This window comes from Coenobita brevimanus, chromosome 95 (genome assembly GCF_032717465.1).
Source record: "Coenobita brevimanus isolate Jiangsu-jjx chromosome 95, ASM3271746v2, whole genome shotgun sequence".
Lineage (NCBI taxonomy): Eukaryota > Metazoa > Arthropoda > Malacostraca > Decapoda > Coenobitidae > Coenobita > Coenobita brevimanus.
In genome coordinates, this window is record NC_137048.1 from 34,931,589 (window position 1) to 34,949,845 (window position 18,257).

The 18,257-nt window shown below is 39.1% G+C and overlaps 1 protein-coding gene across 1 annotated transcript; it reads right to left on the reverse strand.

The window, feature by feature from the left end:
- Positions 1-250: 250 nt before the first annotated feature.
- Positions 251-15,165, reverse strand: mRNA-cap (RNA guanylyltransferase and 5'-phosphatase mRNA capping enzyme). Its single transcript, XM_080282922.1, has 13 exons — positions 15,081-15,165; positions 12,961-13,161; positions 11,967-12,159; positions 11,293-11,404; positions 10,963-11,069; positions 9,562-9,715; positions 8,446-8,564; positions 7,763-7,881; positions 6,740-6,868; positions 5,934-6,125; positions 5,152-5,252; positions 4,667-4,857; positions 251-1,600 (listed from the first exon to the last, which is right to left on the reverse strand). The coding sequence occupies exons 2-13, from the start codon at positions 13,159-13,161 to the stop codon at positions 1,470-1,472; spliced, it is 1,749 nt and encodes a 582-aa protein (XP_080139048.1). The 5' UTR covers positions 15,081-15,165; the 3' UTR covers positions 251-1,469.
- Positions 15,166-18,257: the final 3,092 nt, after the last annotated feature.

Sequence of the window (18,257 nt, forward strand, 5' to 3'; positions counted from 1 at the left end):
GTCTTGGAAAGATGTAGGGTCTCGGCTTGAATAAGATGAACACTACACAAATAAGAAAAATGGATTTTGAAGATTAATAAGAGATTAAAGGAAGCATGTATGGTATGGACAAAGTGTACACGATTGCAGTTCTTTCATTGCCATCCCACTGAGGTGAGGGGGAAGGGTTCCAGAATGAAGAAGGCAATGATGCTGGTGAAGAAAAGAGCAGTGTGCTGTCATTTCCTGAGATGCTTCATCGGAATCCTATTCATGACTGCTGTTAATAGCACTGAGGGTGAGAAGATAGGCATCTGTATTTATATTAAGATTTATTAACTTAAAACTAGTAACAATTCTGTCCAAACTATTGTAACTTCCTCACAGGTTTTATCTTACAACCAACTCTGATTTCTCAAAATTTCTGGTAAAGCCAGACACTCCTACAGTAAGGTTGCTCAGAGACTGGAGGAGCAAGAGACCTGTTATAAACAATCCTATCCTTTAACGCTGTGATAGACTTTTAGACAAAAATAATGAGCATTAAGCAATACAATCTTTTGCAGTCTCATACCACACTGTTCAGCACTGTTCAAGAAGTCTCATTATCTTATAATGGATGTGATATTCAGTACTGTGAGAAATTTCACTGTGGGAGGTAAAGGCCTTTAAACTGGGGGAATGTACATTACTGCACAGTATATTCATGCTGAACACATGTGTGACACTTGTACTTTTCAGAGGCTTATCACAAATAAAATTTGTTTGCACTATATCCTCTGTCATTACAGGAATATCAGAGTTTCATATATACTCTACTGAACTTCAGGTCTTCTACCATTCTAACCCACCAAGTCCCATTTGCTGAAAACGGTCACCAGATAATTAAGTATGGACTAACTTGAAATATAAAGTACTCCCCCAGCATTACTAAGTTCTTTACAAGACCAGGTCAGTCATTACACTGAAGCTCCTCAGTAGCAATATGGTATAAAAATAGCTCCCATATTCTGTGCCATGTTGTAAAGTAGCATCATATAACACCTACAGCCAGAACTGCATGAGAACTATACTCCAGTGCCTACGATAGTCAGTCCTCATTATAAGTACAGGATGTGTTCCAAATGTCTACTTTTCCACACAACTGCCACTGTACTTTGGAGAAAACTGACAAATAAGCTTCACAAATGGCAATGGAACCTTAACCCACCAAGCCTGGGTGCGTCTATTTCATTTTATTCTTACCATCCCCTGCCCATTTTATTCAGCTGAGGACAGACTTTCTGAACTGCAGGGGTTGGATACAGCTTTAATAAACCCCTTCAGCCTGAGATGCCTTTCCCAAGTTGAATAATTTGTCTGGATGCAGTAAGAGCTGAGTAAAAGGGACTTCCCCAGGGGCAAAGAGTTAACAGACAATGTGTCTGTAATTTGGTGAGGACTTTTTAGCAAAAATGGTGACTTATACCAGAGACTTTCTGCACCAAACACTATTGAACTTTCTGTCTCTTCGGAGGTGGAGGTGGCATCAGATCTCTATCAGGCTTTTTGAATCCATGTGTGTACATGAATTTGAGAAGTATTTCTTGAGTTACAGGGTTTTGTATACTGTTGCACACAGCTGAAAATACACAAATATGTATGCATTACATAATGTATTGCATATAATAACCTGCACCTATGAATATTCTTGAGTCATGAAAATGCTATACATGACTGTTTATACACCTGATACTGTACTGGAAACTTACTGTATGGTGTTTTGCAAGAGCAATATTCCACCTATGTAAACTATAAAAGCCACTGTTTTTATATACTGTGCATATATAACTGGTTATAAGGTTACATATCTGAGTGATGCAATTTATGCTTTTCAAGGAAATAGTATATGGTGAAAACTGTCCTTTTAAATTAAAAATAAAACTAATACATACACAGTATAACTATCCCATTACACTTCATCCATCTTTTAGGAGGGATCAAGGGTTATGATGATTATGACCATGGCTTTCATTATCCTAACACTGTTCGCGTTCACATGGCACATGCCTCCTCTCTCACTTTGTTTCCCCACAGATACAATCATTATCATCATCATCTTCCTCCTTCCTCCTTAGAACCTCCCTGCCTCCCCAGAGAGGATGGCCAAGACAAACTGCCTGAAGCTACTTTGAGTTCACATACCTGTCTCCCCTTTTCCTTTCCTTCTCTGTTGCTAACATACTGTTCCACTCTCAGACTCACTCTTGCTGTCTGGCATCCAAAGTGCATTCTTTGGACATGTCCATACCAACTCACATTATTTCTCTTTATCCATTCAGTAATTCAACATCCCACTTCTGCTGCTGTTTCCATTCCACAATAATTTGCTGTGTGAGGTGGGTGGTGTAAAAAGCAAGTAGTTTACTGCAAAGGTGGGTGAACATCAGGGGGTCTGTTTTCAGGTTATATTTGTTTATCATGGTCCCACATTCTCGCCAGTTAAAGTCCTTCCCTAGCACCTCTTTCTTAGTAATTTATTTTTGGATAAGGTTGGTTAATGTAATTTATGCAGAATATGGTGATATTAGCATGATTTCCATAATAACACTGAAGAGGATGGAAAGGTGTACAGTAATTAGCAAAATAAAATAACTTAGGAAGAGGTTTGGGAACCTCCTTACCGAAAAGAAGACAGGCCATGGCCTAAGAACTACTGTCATGAGATGGGATACTGTGTTTGCAGCGGATCTGGTACTAAATGTTGATAGCAATGAGAAGGCTGTGAAGAAACTTAGGACCAGAATGAAGGGTATGCTGCATCAAGAATTTTGACTGAATGTGGAGCTGACAAAGGTCATGGTTTGTTGGTGGACATGGGAACATTGGTGATATGGTCATCAGCCTTGTACTCTATGCAGGGGGGAGAAAAAAAAAAAAATCAAAAAAAAAAAAAAGCTATTTACTCCATCCTGTGTGGCATTTGTTATGGATAGGTACATAAGAGATGCAGGGGTGTGAAATGGTGGGTACAAAATGTAATGCTGTGCTGTAAAATGGTGATTGCAAAAGTAATCACTTACAATATCAGCATACTGTAAGAAAGGAAGACCACGTCGTCAAACAAACACTGAAAGATATCACAGTTGAGGACATGGTTCTGGAATATGTGAATGAATTTTGCTCTATGTGTGATAAAATTACTGCAGTAGGTAGTGCAGAAGCTAGATAAGTTGCAAGTCAGAAGTGGTGCATGAAACCTGGGAGCTTTTACCTTACTGACAATCACAGAAATCTCTCTGAAAGGAAATCTGCATGCTTCAAGTGCAAGAAGCATACGACTGTAGTGAAACAAGGGCAATTGAGGATGATGACAATCACTGACACAAGTGTAATGAAATAAGAATGGCACACTGCAATAATGAGGAACAAAATACTGTATAGTTTACAGAATCAAGAGGATGCTGATGTACTGTGTTATCAAAGTGTTACATACTGTTGCGTGCACAAAAATTTAAGATGGTTCTCGACATGTAGAGAGAATGTGTGACTAAAATCTGAACATGGAAAGGAAAGCCCCCAGTGGGGAGGGCAAAGAACATGAGATGAGGTCCTGAAAACTGACCTCAGGGTTTGGATCTTTAACAAGGATACTGCTGAAGACTGTGCAGCCTGGAAAGTAATCATCTGGTGAACAAGGCTGATCCATACAAGCATGGAACTTTGATTCCAAAATGTAGCTGTGTAATATTACTTATGTAGGTTAGAAATACAATTGTAGGTCTACAGTGCTGTACTGTAATTGTGATGAACTTTATTTTTGTCTGAAACTGTGACTGTATAGGTGAAAAACTCTCACACAGTGCCTTTCTAATCACCACAAATGAACACTTAATGATGTAATGAATGTTCAGTTTATAAGTGTTTTATTCACAAATGGATTTTTAGCTATGCATCACAGTCGCGAACTGATGGATGCCTTTGCTTTGTTCATAATGCCAACATCTTCCTCACCATCAAACATCATCTCTCCTTTGACTCCATTAATATCACCTGATCTACTGAGGCTCACTCTAATAATTTCCTCTCTGTTTACTGATTCCTTCACTAAAACACTACTTCTTTTTCCCATTTCTTACCAAGTATGATCACTTCTGTCAGATTCTGCCAGATAACTGATACACTATAGTCCCTTGTCCATCTCTAAACTACATAATTTTCATCCTGTATACTATACCTCAATTAAAACCATTAAATCTGCCTCCCATCACTTCCAGTTTGTTAATCTCCCTTAAATGGATTCATGTTTTTATTATCTGTCCTTCTTAGCATCTCCCCATTCATTTTTATCTCTTCCCTGTCTTCTACCTACCTCATATTATTGGCCGAAATAAAACTGTCTGGAAGTTATAAAAAACAGCACCATAGCAATGGGGGGACATCATGGAGGCCTGGACACCCATTGTCAGATCCTTAGCCTCCTGACCCATTGACCTCATTTAAAACTCTGGATTATTTAAAGTGAGCATACTACATAACAATGGATCCTTCAGAACAGGGTTTGGCCTCTCCATTTATTGACACGACTACAGTACTGAGCAAGAATAAGCTAAAAAGAAGACATCATACATAAAGTTAATCAAAAAACTACCTCAGAAAGATGCCACCGAACTGAAAAGGTTAACTGTGCAACTGAAATACAACTTACCTTGAGCTGTAGTATAGCTATTAGGGAATGATTTGTCAGTCCTCTCACGCATGAACACCCACTCCTTGCCGTCATACTTGCATTCGATGATCTTGTTGTTATACTCCTTCAGTGCTTTAGTCACTTTCATGCAAGCAAATGGCGTATCCAAACCACCTACGTACAGCTGCCCAATACTCTGCTTCAGCATTCTGTGGTAAAGAATGCAAACAAAATTTCATGTCAAGAATTACAGAGAGACAGAACTTAAACACATGGTGCAGTCAGGGACACATATATCAATTCATTTCATTATAATTAATTATGATGGTGGGGAGGGGTGAATTCAACAGGGTGGCATCGGTATAACTTATTTAAGCAGAGATTTTTTTTTTAAGTTGTATTCAATCACCAAACTCTTTCACTCAGTATATGGAACATCTATGTTCTATGGGTTATGAATTCCTCCGGCAACAAACAATAAGAAAGTGAAGGCTAAAACTTACCCTTCCCCTTTTTGCTTCACAATAACCAATTTGAAGTCCACTGAATTATGGCTGGCAGGTTTCCATTTTAATACTTGGTCACACTTCCCAACTATATACGGCTGAAAAAAAAAGGACACCCAAATAGAAAAATGTACCAGCAAACAATCATGTGGCCATGTGGAGAGGAGGGAGAGTGAGAGCCTAATGAGGAGCGTGTGAGTGAGGTGGAGGGGCACAGAGGGAGAGGGAGACCTAGGATCAGATGAAGGGATGGAGTGGAGAGGTATATTAAGCTGGGGGGAGGGCAGTGAAATGGCAGGAGGAAGGCCAACATGTAGGTGATTTGTTTGTGGCCACCCCCTGCTGGATTAAGGCATCTGGCAATACAGATAGATAGATAGAAACAATCATTTTCTTTTTACATACATATGGTACATACATACATAACTCCCTCAACTCAGATGGGATACCTAAAAAAATCTCATCAAGGAAGTCAAACCTACCATGTACTCTGGGCAATCATACTGCAGACAACAATCCAAGAAAAATCACAACTTCTATTCAACTGTTCATATAAAGTGGAAGATATTGTAAACCAAACTGAATATGGAAACAATGTAACTATAATATGAACTTCTGTAATTTATTCTGGAAGTAACACAATAACAAAAGTTTAAACAATGGCAACCTACGAAGCTAAACTAGTCCACATAAACGGCAAATCACCACGCAGTCTGCATCCATATTTGAGAGTGGTCAGAACAACAGCAACAACAAGAACACCAGCAACAACAACTCACATCCAATTCGGGCTGAAAGATCAGACCATCTGGTTCATGGGACAGTTTGGACTGGAAGGCTGGACTGAGAAGCTTTTCGGTAGTCTGAACCGTGGCATCCCAGAAGTCTTTCCTTCTTACACTGAAAGGCTCCTTCTTCTTATTTAACAAGCCCTCTTTAATTGCTGCATTCCTAGGACTCATGATGTCTGTCTATTAGAGGAGGAACAAAAAAGTTAGAAGCTACACTGCCATGCAACAACTTCACAATAAAGTCTAGCAACATATATCATACCAACCTACCTGAAATGATACTATAAACAATTATAAATACATTATCTTATTGGAATTTTTAAAAACTTAGTATGACATGAATAAATTAAAACTACTTTAATAAATACTGTATGCACAAACAAATGTCATGGTTTAACGAATCCTTTACTGTCCCACCAGATGCAATGGGATCAAGGGTAGGCTACTCAATCCACACATTTAAGGCATAACACAAACAATTAGCCCTAGCCATTCCTTGGATATAAACCGTAATGTCCCATATCCAGTTGGAGTGCATTATCAGGTATTCCAACAGTCACATGGGTGAAGACATCCATCATTATTCATTTTTTCCTTTCATTCATTTGCATTCATATCCTCAGTTAACATTCATCTCTCCATCAAACATTTCTAAACAATGCCCAGAGCAATCACGGTCCTGTGACTACCAGTCCATGACACTACTAAGATATCAGACAACATAATGTAATACCGGTACAGTAATAACACCACATACAATATAAGGAAGCAAAGTACTGTATAGCTGATCTTACCATTATTCGTTCGTATCTCATATGAAAAGTGTCTGATATAATATCCCTGCCCTGCACTCTGATGGCATCATATATGAGGTACCGAGGATACTTCGCCCCTGACTGTGGGTCTGTGTCAATAACCATTTCCTGAAAATGATATAATCTACATTACAAACAGGCACTGAAAGGTATCTGTTTATTTGCAAACACAATATGAAAGAAAACAGTTGATTAACTAGGATCTCTCTTCAGGATTTCTGGAGAAATGGAGAGACCAAATATCCAACTAAAAGAGGTGGGAGTAGTACACTAGGAAAGCTAATATTTATGTCTACATACTGCAACAGGCCTCCATTAATTATTATCCACCTTAACTGCTTTTGTTACTGTGAGTACATAAAAAATCAAGTTACTGAAGTTACCGGAGAAACACAAGACACTACAGATGTTATGTAAAAAGTGGAAAACAATAAAGGAATCCAATGCCCATATTTGTTTAATACAAGAACACCAATACATGAGACCATTTCTATTGACAACAATGAAACTTTACTTGGAAAATTTTCCTTAATTTACTGAGAACTTCATTTTTAAAAATTGACAATGAGCAACTTGTATCATCATCATTATGAACTTTCTTCCCACCTAAGGATAGGGTGAAGTATGATCTTGAGTGTATAAGAAAACAGGAAAACAGAAGGAGAAACCAAACAAAAGCCTGCCAGTTAAAATGTAAAGCCACACTCTCACTCACCATTCATGCTACCCAACTCCTGACTCCACCCCACAGCAACATAAACATCCACAATCTCAGACATAAACATCCACTTTCACTTGCATAAACATTCAAACAGATGGGCAAAAATATCCACATTCACAGGCATACGCAACCACACCCACAGGCATGAACATCCACACCCGCATGCAGAATCATCCACACTACAGTTCTTCATATCAACTTACAGAGATGATAATGTATTGCCTTGCCATATCTACTCCTCCACACCCCATCCCTTCTTCCCCTTCCCCCCTACTACTCACCCCATCAACCAGGGTGTCTGAGAGGTGGACCATGAGATCGTGCTTCTGCCGAAACTCCACCTCCGGCGCCTGGAAGATGCAATGATCTCGGTCTGCAAAGTATATCTCACGTCGCCCCGCTGGACATGCAACAGAGACACAGAGAGTCACACATCATAATTACTACCATCAACCATACTTTTCTCATCAAAGGATAGAGTAAGGGAAGGTCCAGGAGGGAGGCAAGGGGGAAAAAAAAAAAAAAGTAGAAGTTAACCAGACATCTGCCCATAATAATATGACAAATTTTTCCAGATACCATGTTGCTCTCCCAAATGACTGCTAACCCCTTCCATCCAATGACATATACAGTACTCAAATTTATTCTTGCAACATCTACACAATTTTCTTCAATTAAGGAGACTTTTGAACAGGAGGAGTCAGATATCCAGTAGTCTTTCTTTTTCTTTTTCACAGCTAAAAGTCCTACCCAGTACCCAAGCTATAAAAAATACTTTAGAATGAGGGATGGGATACAGATGTACAGTATATGAGATTAAGGGTGTGTGAATTGGAGAGAGGGAAGCGTCAAGGCAGAGAACAGAGTGACATGGAGACAATTCATTTGTGGCCACACCTTCCAGGACAAAAGCACCTGGATAAAGATAATTTTAAAAATATATATTTATTTGACACCAACTTACCTATAAGCATCATGTATCTTGTGCCATCAGCCTTCCAAGAGACTTTATATGGTTTATCACGTAATAATGTTATATTTTCCAAATCCATGCTGACTGGTTGGCATCCAGGAAATCCAGTACTGTGAAATGAACGTGGAAAACATTAGCTGGCGGCTGTGTCTGAGTTCATCTACCTAACTTGAGAGAATTTTTGTCCATTGGCAACTTATTTCTCATACCTCAATGGCAAAGTATGTTTGCTTTACATCTTTTCCATATTACTTTTTCCTAATTAAACTCGTATTCCAGTGCTAATCTCTTGCTACAGCTCAAAATTCAAGATTGAAAGATAACATTTTTATGATAAGTTAAACTGAAGATTAAACACTATTTATGCTACATGCATTATCATCATTATATGGCTATGACCATGTATGTTACAATAAATCTGGGATTACTGTATATATCCCTCATGGAAAATGGAAAGCTATTTTCAATTTTGCTTGTCTTTCCAGGAGAGTATTATCTTCTTGAAGAACACCTACCGTAGGAAAAGCTTAAGACATTTACTTTTCATATTTCTTGTGGCTCCATTATAAAACAGAATGACAGAAGATGTTAGAAATATAGGATGGTCCATCCCTGAAAGATTACTGCGTGTTGCTTGGACAGTTGACTCAGTATTACCAATGTCTACCCTACATTATTTTCTACTTCCCTTGACCCTTTACACACTTTACAGCAGCTACTTGTTATAAGCACAATGACTGCATGATTGATTAAGCTCATGAAGCAACAAAATTACTGAATTCCTCACCCATAGCCAAAGTCATCTCCATAACACACAAAATTCTCTGGTGTAATATACTGTACAGACCATCCTGTAGTCAATTACTAAAGTTTATTCACCTTTCCTCCTCTTTCACCAAAGGAATCACAGACACTTGAATGTGATGTTGTGGAATGAGGTGCATATTATAATTCACAAACCTTTTTCTGCTACATCTCATTCAAACATCTATGGCCCCAGCTATGAGAGATGCTGGGGGGAGGGGGGGTGAAATGACTTGTGTAGCTGACTGTGCTAGGGAAAGGAATAGTTCTTGAAAAAGATAGTGTTGTGCTTGCTTGTCTCACCTCTTCCATCCACACATCTGTTGTATTTTCTTCTGGAGAGTGCTAAGTTTTGGCTGCTGTAAGACTGGAGTTACCCCTGGAATGCCCTCCATGAAGGTTGGATTTTTCTTCTGTCGCTCTCTCTTCCTGCCTCTTACAAACTCTCCGTCTTCTTCTACAAGGAATCAACGCAGAAAATTACTCAGTGTAACATGGAAACGAAGGGGAGGACCACTACATGTAAGGGTATGAGTAAACACCATTATTCAAGCAACAGTTTCGCTATTATTTTAAAAATCCACTCACTCGATGTAGTGCTGCACTTGGGTGACTGCCCTTTACTCTCTTTCTTCTTTCTTTACTTCCTCTTCTGTCTATCTTTCTTTCATTCTTTCCTCTTCCTTCTGTCCACAGTGATTCTAGAGTGACAAGCCAAAAGGTTTCCTGTACACCAGGAAACCATCTACTGTGCAGGGTGGTAACCATATAACCATCTATTGGCACCTGGTGGTTTAGTGGGCAATTAAAGCACCCCAATTGAATTGAGCCGATGCAGGTTTATATCCTAGGGGAGACTGGGGTTTATTGCTCACATAATGCCAATCAGGGATGAGTGAGGGTGGTCATTTTCATCTTAAATGTCAGGGCCAACCTGCCTAGCCCCGGGCACCTACACTCCTCATGGGGCAACACTGGATTAGATGATGAATGATAAAAAAATCAATCAATCAATCAATCAATCAATGTATTACTTAGGGTCTTAGTTGCTTCATGGGAGCCATAGGAAAGATTATAACACAAGTTACACTAAAATGGTAAAAAGTGACAATAATAAAAGTGGATTTTTAACAGGAAGATCATCAGCACATGAAAATTAGCAAACATTTCATGGAAAACCAACAAAATCAAATATTTCAAGAAACTGGCTTCTAACAAATATAAGAATACCACTACCTCATATACAGAATACAATTAGTTCTGTGAATGAGATAAAAAACTGTAACAGCCACGTTCACGCTACCCTATCTCCTTGAAGGTGTGGGGTACAGTAATGGGCTAAGCAAATGGACTTCAAACCATTCAAGGGCAGCCAACAGACCAAAGCCCCTGGTTGAACATGAATGAAAAATTAAACTCACTGATAAGCCTTTACTCTTACAATGAATTATTCAGGCATCAGAATGAACATAAACAACTAAAAAGAAACATTTTAGTAGGAGCTACTGCAACCCCAGGTTCATCTGAAACACAGACCTGGTGGATTGCAAGTTAGAGCTGCCCCTTCTTACTCAGTCTACTGTCCTCCTCTTGGGCGATAAGAGAGGGGACAGTGAGACATTTGTATAACTGGACAGCTCCACCACCTGATCATATTGGTGTCCCTCTCCAGCAGTCTAAAGGACTGTAAAACTGCATTCTAACCTTGACACCAATCTGGCAGTGGAGGTGCTGGTGGTGCCTCATCAGGGTTATCTCCAGCTCTCTCATAGAGTGTGCGTAGGTAGTCACCCTTGTAGATCCCTGGGGCCCTTAGTAACACAATGACAAGTTAATGACCAGAAATAGGTGCAGATAGAAAAAATAGTGCATTCATACACAGACAGACCTCATTATAGGTCGGGGATATGTTCCAACAATATAACAACTTTTTCTATAGAAATGGTACTGTAAACAAAAACTGCCATAGTAAACTAAGTTTCATAAAATATAGCATCAACATGACAGCACTGAGATTTAGGAGCAAATACTTACCTAGCCTTAGCAAATTCACTGATGGCCAAATCAACACTCATATCTCCCTTGTTAATAAAATATGAAGCAATCAAAAATCCAGTTCGATTGAAACCATGGGTACAATGCACACCTAGAAGACAAAAGGAGACATTCGTTGAAATTCACACCGTAAAACTGTACTTCCTTATGTAGGATTAATAAGTTTGTCTTGCAGAAGCAACAGTATAACATATAGGTCTATCACTATACTCATGGGGTTAATGGAGATGGTTTCAAAGTGAGAGTAACCTTTCGCTCACCCTTATGCACTAATGAATGCATTGAATTTTAATCCAGTGATAGAAATATATCAACCTATCTATCATCCGACCCTTTTTTGCCCACTCAGAAGTTTAGCACCTAGGGATAAGGCTATTGGGGAGATCAGTCACTCATCCCTGAATGCAACTGTGTGAGCAAAAATCCACAACCACCCAAAGTTGTAAACCCTTATAAGCCACATACAATTGCAATATCTTAATCTACTAGACCACCAAAGCTACCAGTGTTTACCTTCCATATTATATCATCATTACCATCATCCAGACAGGGTTTTGAGAGCAAGAACAAAATAGAAGGAAGAAACTAACCATGAGTCTACCTAATTAAATGGACTACACTCTCATTCACACCCCTGGAATCATGTCACTTACCTATTATCTCTAGTGGATTGCTGGAGATGAACTTATCACATATTGTGGTGAATATATTTACTTGACTAGGATCTGGCGCCTCTCCGTGACCTCTGCATTTCACTTTTACATACCGAGCTCCTTCTTTCTCTATGTCTTCTTTGTCATAAAACCTGTCTGTGTTGGTCAAGTCAATCCATAGTCCAATTTTCACCTGCAGAATACCAAAATATGAATCAGCATGTTATACTACCACACAAAAATGAAGTAAGGTACATGCTCGATTTAATGAACTAATTCAGCTAATCCCCATTCCATTATCTCAAGTTTTCTGCTAAATCGAGTTCTGTAACCAAGGATCAATATAAGTGAAAATTTTCTGGTACTTCGAGGTACTTTGCGCTAAATCCCTGAAAGCAACCCAAACCTAGCAAATTATACTAACTCTTAGTGCTACACACAGCAGTCTGAACCCAGAATTAATATCCCCACAAATCCATTATTGTGTACAGAATTTCCTTAACACAATTATACTCATTTTAAAGGAAATTTTCTCTTTAACAGCGAAAAAAATACCGGAAAATGATTCCATTTTCTCGGGCTTCCGCTATATTGGTGTTCATTATATCGAGCATCTACTGCATATGTACAGTATGGCACAGGTATGGTACTCACAGAACGTATTCATCTACCTCACTTGCACCCTATCTCAATTTTTTACTTCCTCATTTAGCGTACCTAATATAGTACATACCATACCATACTAACTGACAAAAACAGGGCAGAACATGGTGGGGGAAAAAATGAGGTGCTGATGATCAACAAATACTGAACAACAATAATAATAATAATAATAAATCATAAAAACTGGAAAAACCAACTTCACACCACAGACTTCAAGATGCAAAGGTCCAACACAAGGCCACAACAGTCCTGTTCAATTAAGGACAGACAATCTGGCTGCTGACCTCAGTGGCATTATCTGCAGTACGGTACCATACTGCGCTAAACTAACCTTATAACTTTTCATGGATGCAAAGAGCATCTGAGGAGAAAATCTGAACTCGGGAGAGACTTGATCATCAAACTTAGAGCTGAGTGGAGTTTTGAAGGCCAAGAACTTGTTTCCAATGAGGTGATTACTTTTGCGGGGACAGTGCAGCCATCGGGGAGGTATGGGTCCAGGCCCTGACCTGTCATCAAAGCCACCCGACATCTGAGGAATAAGAAAGAATCTATAAACTACCCACATCAATAAAGCAATCTAGCTGTAGTAGTAGTTGCAACCCTAGTCTCCTCTACACACGAACTCAAGAACCGCAGGCCAGAGTTGCCCATCTCCTACACTTCACCATCGTTTCTGGCAATGGGGAAAGAAATGAGAGAGATTTACATAACTGGGCAGTGGAGTCACCCATTTATATTGGCACCATCATGTGAAGGCATCCCTCTTCCAGCACCATGAAGCAATCAACATTTGTGAAGTCATCTAAGAAACAAGTATTCTTCTTTCCTGAAAATGTACAATCTTGTTCTGGAGGATTATATGGTCTAGTAGATGGGACTGTTATGATACAGTACTGTACTATATACTCATTAACTGACTCTTATGGTGTTACATCATATCAACAACTGCAGTACAGCACACCCTTTGGCAATATTCAGGCCAAAAGGGGAAATCACTCAGTAGCTATTAGAAAAAACAAAAAACTCCTTCACTGACTTTTGCTTTATGCCGTACTGTACATGAAACCTGCAATACCACTTAATAATCTATCCCCTGGTCATGAGATAAGTGAAGGAAAATGCTGACGTACCTACAAAATCTCAGACTCGCTTCTTTTCATTCAGAGCTGTCATTTTACTTAAGTTTTAAAGTGCAAAAAGTTTGCTTACAGTAAGTTAGGATTCAGGTATGCCCAGATAAGGTCCAGTTATTGTGACTTGCAGTGTCATGTTACAGTACCGTATATTGGTTAGGTCTGGTGTTACCCTTCTAAATGACAGCCAGGTTAAGAGCAAAGGATGGCCAAGTTAGGTATGAAGGATGGTCAGGTTAGGTATGATATATGTCTGAGTTAGGTTGCAAGAATGGCCATGTTAGTTGCAATGCATGGTTTGGTTAGGTATGGTGCGAAGAATGCCCAGCTGCCAAGGTTGGATTCGATAGAAGTTAGACCCAAACAATGCAACTTTCACTGTTTAGTTACATTTCGTTTGATTTCTTCTGTTCTTGCCTCAATTATACCTCTGCAACCCAACATCTTCTCAGATCTTACAAAGTTCTCCTCACTCAAGATTTTAAAAAGAGATAAAGGGGATTAGTCTTGGTGGTCATGTAAACTGCTGAAATCAATAAAACAAACCTCCTTCTACACAGTATACTGGTACTGTATTCACATAAGAGTGAGTTAATGATATCCAAGTGCCAGATGGCAAAGATCATATGGCACTATGTTATGATATGAAGGTATGGTAAGGAGCAGGGAGGACATGGCAGAGGTTAATTGGAAACTAAAGAACAAATTTTTTATTAACTGAAGGGTATGCAATGCCAATGACAAGTCCTTCAACTATCCATATTATTAAACCAGGTGCCTAGCCTCATAAATAAAGGCCAAAAGAAACATGGAAATACTAAGAAGCGCGACAGGGCAGACAAGAACAGCAAGGAGAGTAAGATGGGAGACGAAATGGCCCCTTTTGGTCGCCTCTTACAACAAGCAAGGATACTGGGAAAGTATTCTTTCCTCCCCACCCCAGGGGGTGTATTCACTCATGATAATAAATTCTATACAACTGCAATCTGTTTTACAGTTATCTCAACACAACGTGAATGTCAAACTTTACTTTCAAGAGCTAATCTTAGGCATGTATCTCTGAATCTGACTTGAGGAATGAAAAGCAAGCATCTCAGCTATGTCTCTGAACCCCTATGCGTTCATAAAATGCCATCTCAAAGTAATTTTGAGGCAATCTCAAGTACAGCACATGTGTTTTCAATTACTGATCAAATACGCTACTTAATCACAGATAGACGCTCTCCTCACCCACCGCTAAAGCCTTTTTCAGGTCACAATATTGCATCAAATCAAGCGAAACGTTCACAAATACAGTAACTTAACGTGCTCTTACCTCTAAACAAGCTTCTTATCACGCTAAAGTAACATAAAACCCCATAACATCAGGTAGGTTCCCTCCAACCTCAGACAGCTTTCCCAAGGAGGTCGCTTAGACAGCGAAACCGTGTTGTGATGTCAACCTCGCACTCGTCCAAAACTTTGGAAGATTATTGGACCGTCTTTTACCATCATTAAGGAAATATTTGTCAATATTAGAAAGATGAAAATAGTATAACTTACGGCTGAACATTTATGGACAATATTTATAATAAATGGCTATGAAAAATAAAATATAAAAGATCATTACTTCCACGCACGAGAATGTTTCATGCCCGAAATTATTACTGTATTATAACCTGAAAACTCATAGGGGAAACTATTTCTGTCTGAAACTTGAAAAGATACATGAAAAACATGCACTCACGGGTTGCGGGCTCTGTGACTGTCGTCTTAGGCAGAATAATGAGTGATAAGTAATAGCCATTGTAAAAAGAAAAAAATACAAAGTAAAAAAAAAAAAAAAAAGAATCTACAACGGAAGGGGAAAAGGAACTTTATCGCTTGATGTATCCATTTTGTATCTTTTCGTAAATTTTTATAGCAGGAATGGGTGCATTGGAAAGGATACTGAAGGACCGATATGCGATTTTTTTCTTCCTTGAGATTCTTTACTTATCATTCAATACTAGCAGTAATGTGACATACGGCGGCTAATTTTTCCCACTTGAGTTTCCTATAATTAAAGCTTCGTTTTCAATACCAAGCGATATAAACCATTTTCTCAGTGGAGGGAGTAACTTATTCACAATATACAACTTGGCCTTTAACGACGTTCCCCAGTGTTGGGGTTTGTACGGAATGGATAATAAAGAATCTAAATACAAAAATAAAAACTACTAGCGTAGACTGGTCCAATGCAGGTTCGAAATCTAGCTGCGTGAAGAGATTTTTCAGCAAATCACGCTCACATTCCCTCCATAGATGTCCTCCGCCACTTCATCTCCCTCTCTTCTTTCATTGGCTATGTTCCCCCGAGTGCTGAGGCTGGTCGCTGGCTAGGGTTCTTCCTTTTCTCAAGAGCTGTGTTTCTGTGCTGACACCTTGCCCAGGCATACTCTTGTATCTTTGTCACCTTCCATTTATCCTTCTTGAAGTTTGCTCTCATTCAGACTGTAGTCTAAAACGGAGACTATTCTCAATCTTAACCCTCTATCGCCAAATTGCCATATATATATGTCTCTGAATTTACTGGGGCAGGAAAATTTTCAGTCACATTTCTCATAACACTCCTAGTCAATATGGATTCCAGTGGGGCATTCCACCGGTGACCTTCTTGGCATCCCTTTCAGATTTTTTATCATTCCCTCTACAGTATTAGGATTTCATATCAAAGGCCTTCAAGTTTGGCATAAATCTACAGTTTGTATCTTGCCCTTCTGTTTGCAGTCCATCAGCCCATGCTTCACCTCAGTTTCCTCATTGGTCTTGATATAGCTGTTGTTGACAGCCACTGGTCATCAAAAGCTATGAGCAGTGCTGTTCTTCAGAATTCTGTCCTTTCACCAGCTCTCGTCCTCCTAATCGTCAGTAACCTATTCACTCGTATACTGATGACTCCATTGATTACATTTCCGCTTACTTATCTCAGTGACCACTACAACAATCATAGAATGGGGTTATGGCATGCATGGCTTTTGATTTGCCCAAAATGTCTGATGAGGACAGAAATCTTGCTCTGTTACTGCCCTAATCCTCATGATCCTTTCATTATTACCAACAACTCACAACATTGTCCATCATCTCTCAGTATAATCAGTGTTTCTTCACACAACTAAATGGTGGAGTCATAGGTCTTTTCATCTTGTCAACACTCTTCCTTTCAGTGACTCCATTTCACCCCTCTCTCTTCCTTGTGATGTTTCTCTCTCCCTACCGCTACTTCCATTAGGACTGATCATTTGTCTTTGAGTAAGCTGTTTTATGGAAAGGGGCACTAACCCTCAGCCAACCTACTTCCTGAAACACAGGGAATATGTGTGTGTTGGTTATATGGTTACCACCCAGCGCTGTTAATGGTTTCCTGACATACAGGAAACCATTAGGCTTGTCACTCAATGTAAAGCCACCTGAAAAGAAAAGAAGAGTAATGAAAAGTGACAGGAAAGATATAGGAAGAGAGGAAGGCAGACACAGAAAAAGATTGCTAAAGGTGAAGGACGCAGTAGGCAGCACTACATCAAGTGAGTGGATGATGGGTCGCTACCATCTACCACAAAGCATTACAATAAAATACAATACATGTATACTTTGAGTCTAAAGGATTAATAAATGACAGTAAAAGTATAGTATTTAATACTCACATATTTGTAACCATACATTAAGATTTACAAATACTGAAGGAAGTCCAGATGAGGGTGAGTTACCATGAGTGTTGTTGCCCGCAGTTGTACCACAAAGAACATTCATACTTAACGATTGTGCTTATTTTCAGTTTTGCATTCTACTGTGCTAAAGTTGTAATTTTGTGGCCTTGACAATTTATTACACAGGCATTCTACCTAACTGCTATTCATTAAAAGACAAAAATATATATATTACTGACAGCATAACTTACTACAGTACAGTAGTGGGGAGAATACTTGAAGATGCTGTTATGTATATGAACTGGATACAAAACTGTTTCAGTGGATAAGTACAATACAATAATGTATTGTATAATGCTGCTAAAGCAAAAGAAACTTAAGAGAACATTCTACAATCCCAAATATGCTACTATATGCACTGCACAGAACCTATAATGTACAGTACAACTGTGGTGAATGCAAGAGCTGAACTGTATTTCCCTGCATCGTACCTTGGAAGCAAAATCCTTGTATTAACTCTTTTTGTATTTTACGGCAGTACAAAGCACAGTAGAGTTATCATGTAATTTTCACCTGTACTTATATTACACCAATGATTTTCCATTAAACCAATGAACTTACTGCATTTATACATCCAGAATGAACCAACAATAACACATTATGCTCTGACAAATTCTGTTCTTGTACTAATTTGTTAACTTGTTCAATATCTGAATGGTTTCTGCTGAAATTAATTCTCAGTATTCAATTGTCTCACATGCAGTATCACCGCTGGATTAAGGGGGGGGCTCAAGGGGCCCGGGCCCTGGGCCACCCACCAAGAGGGG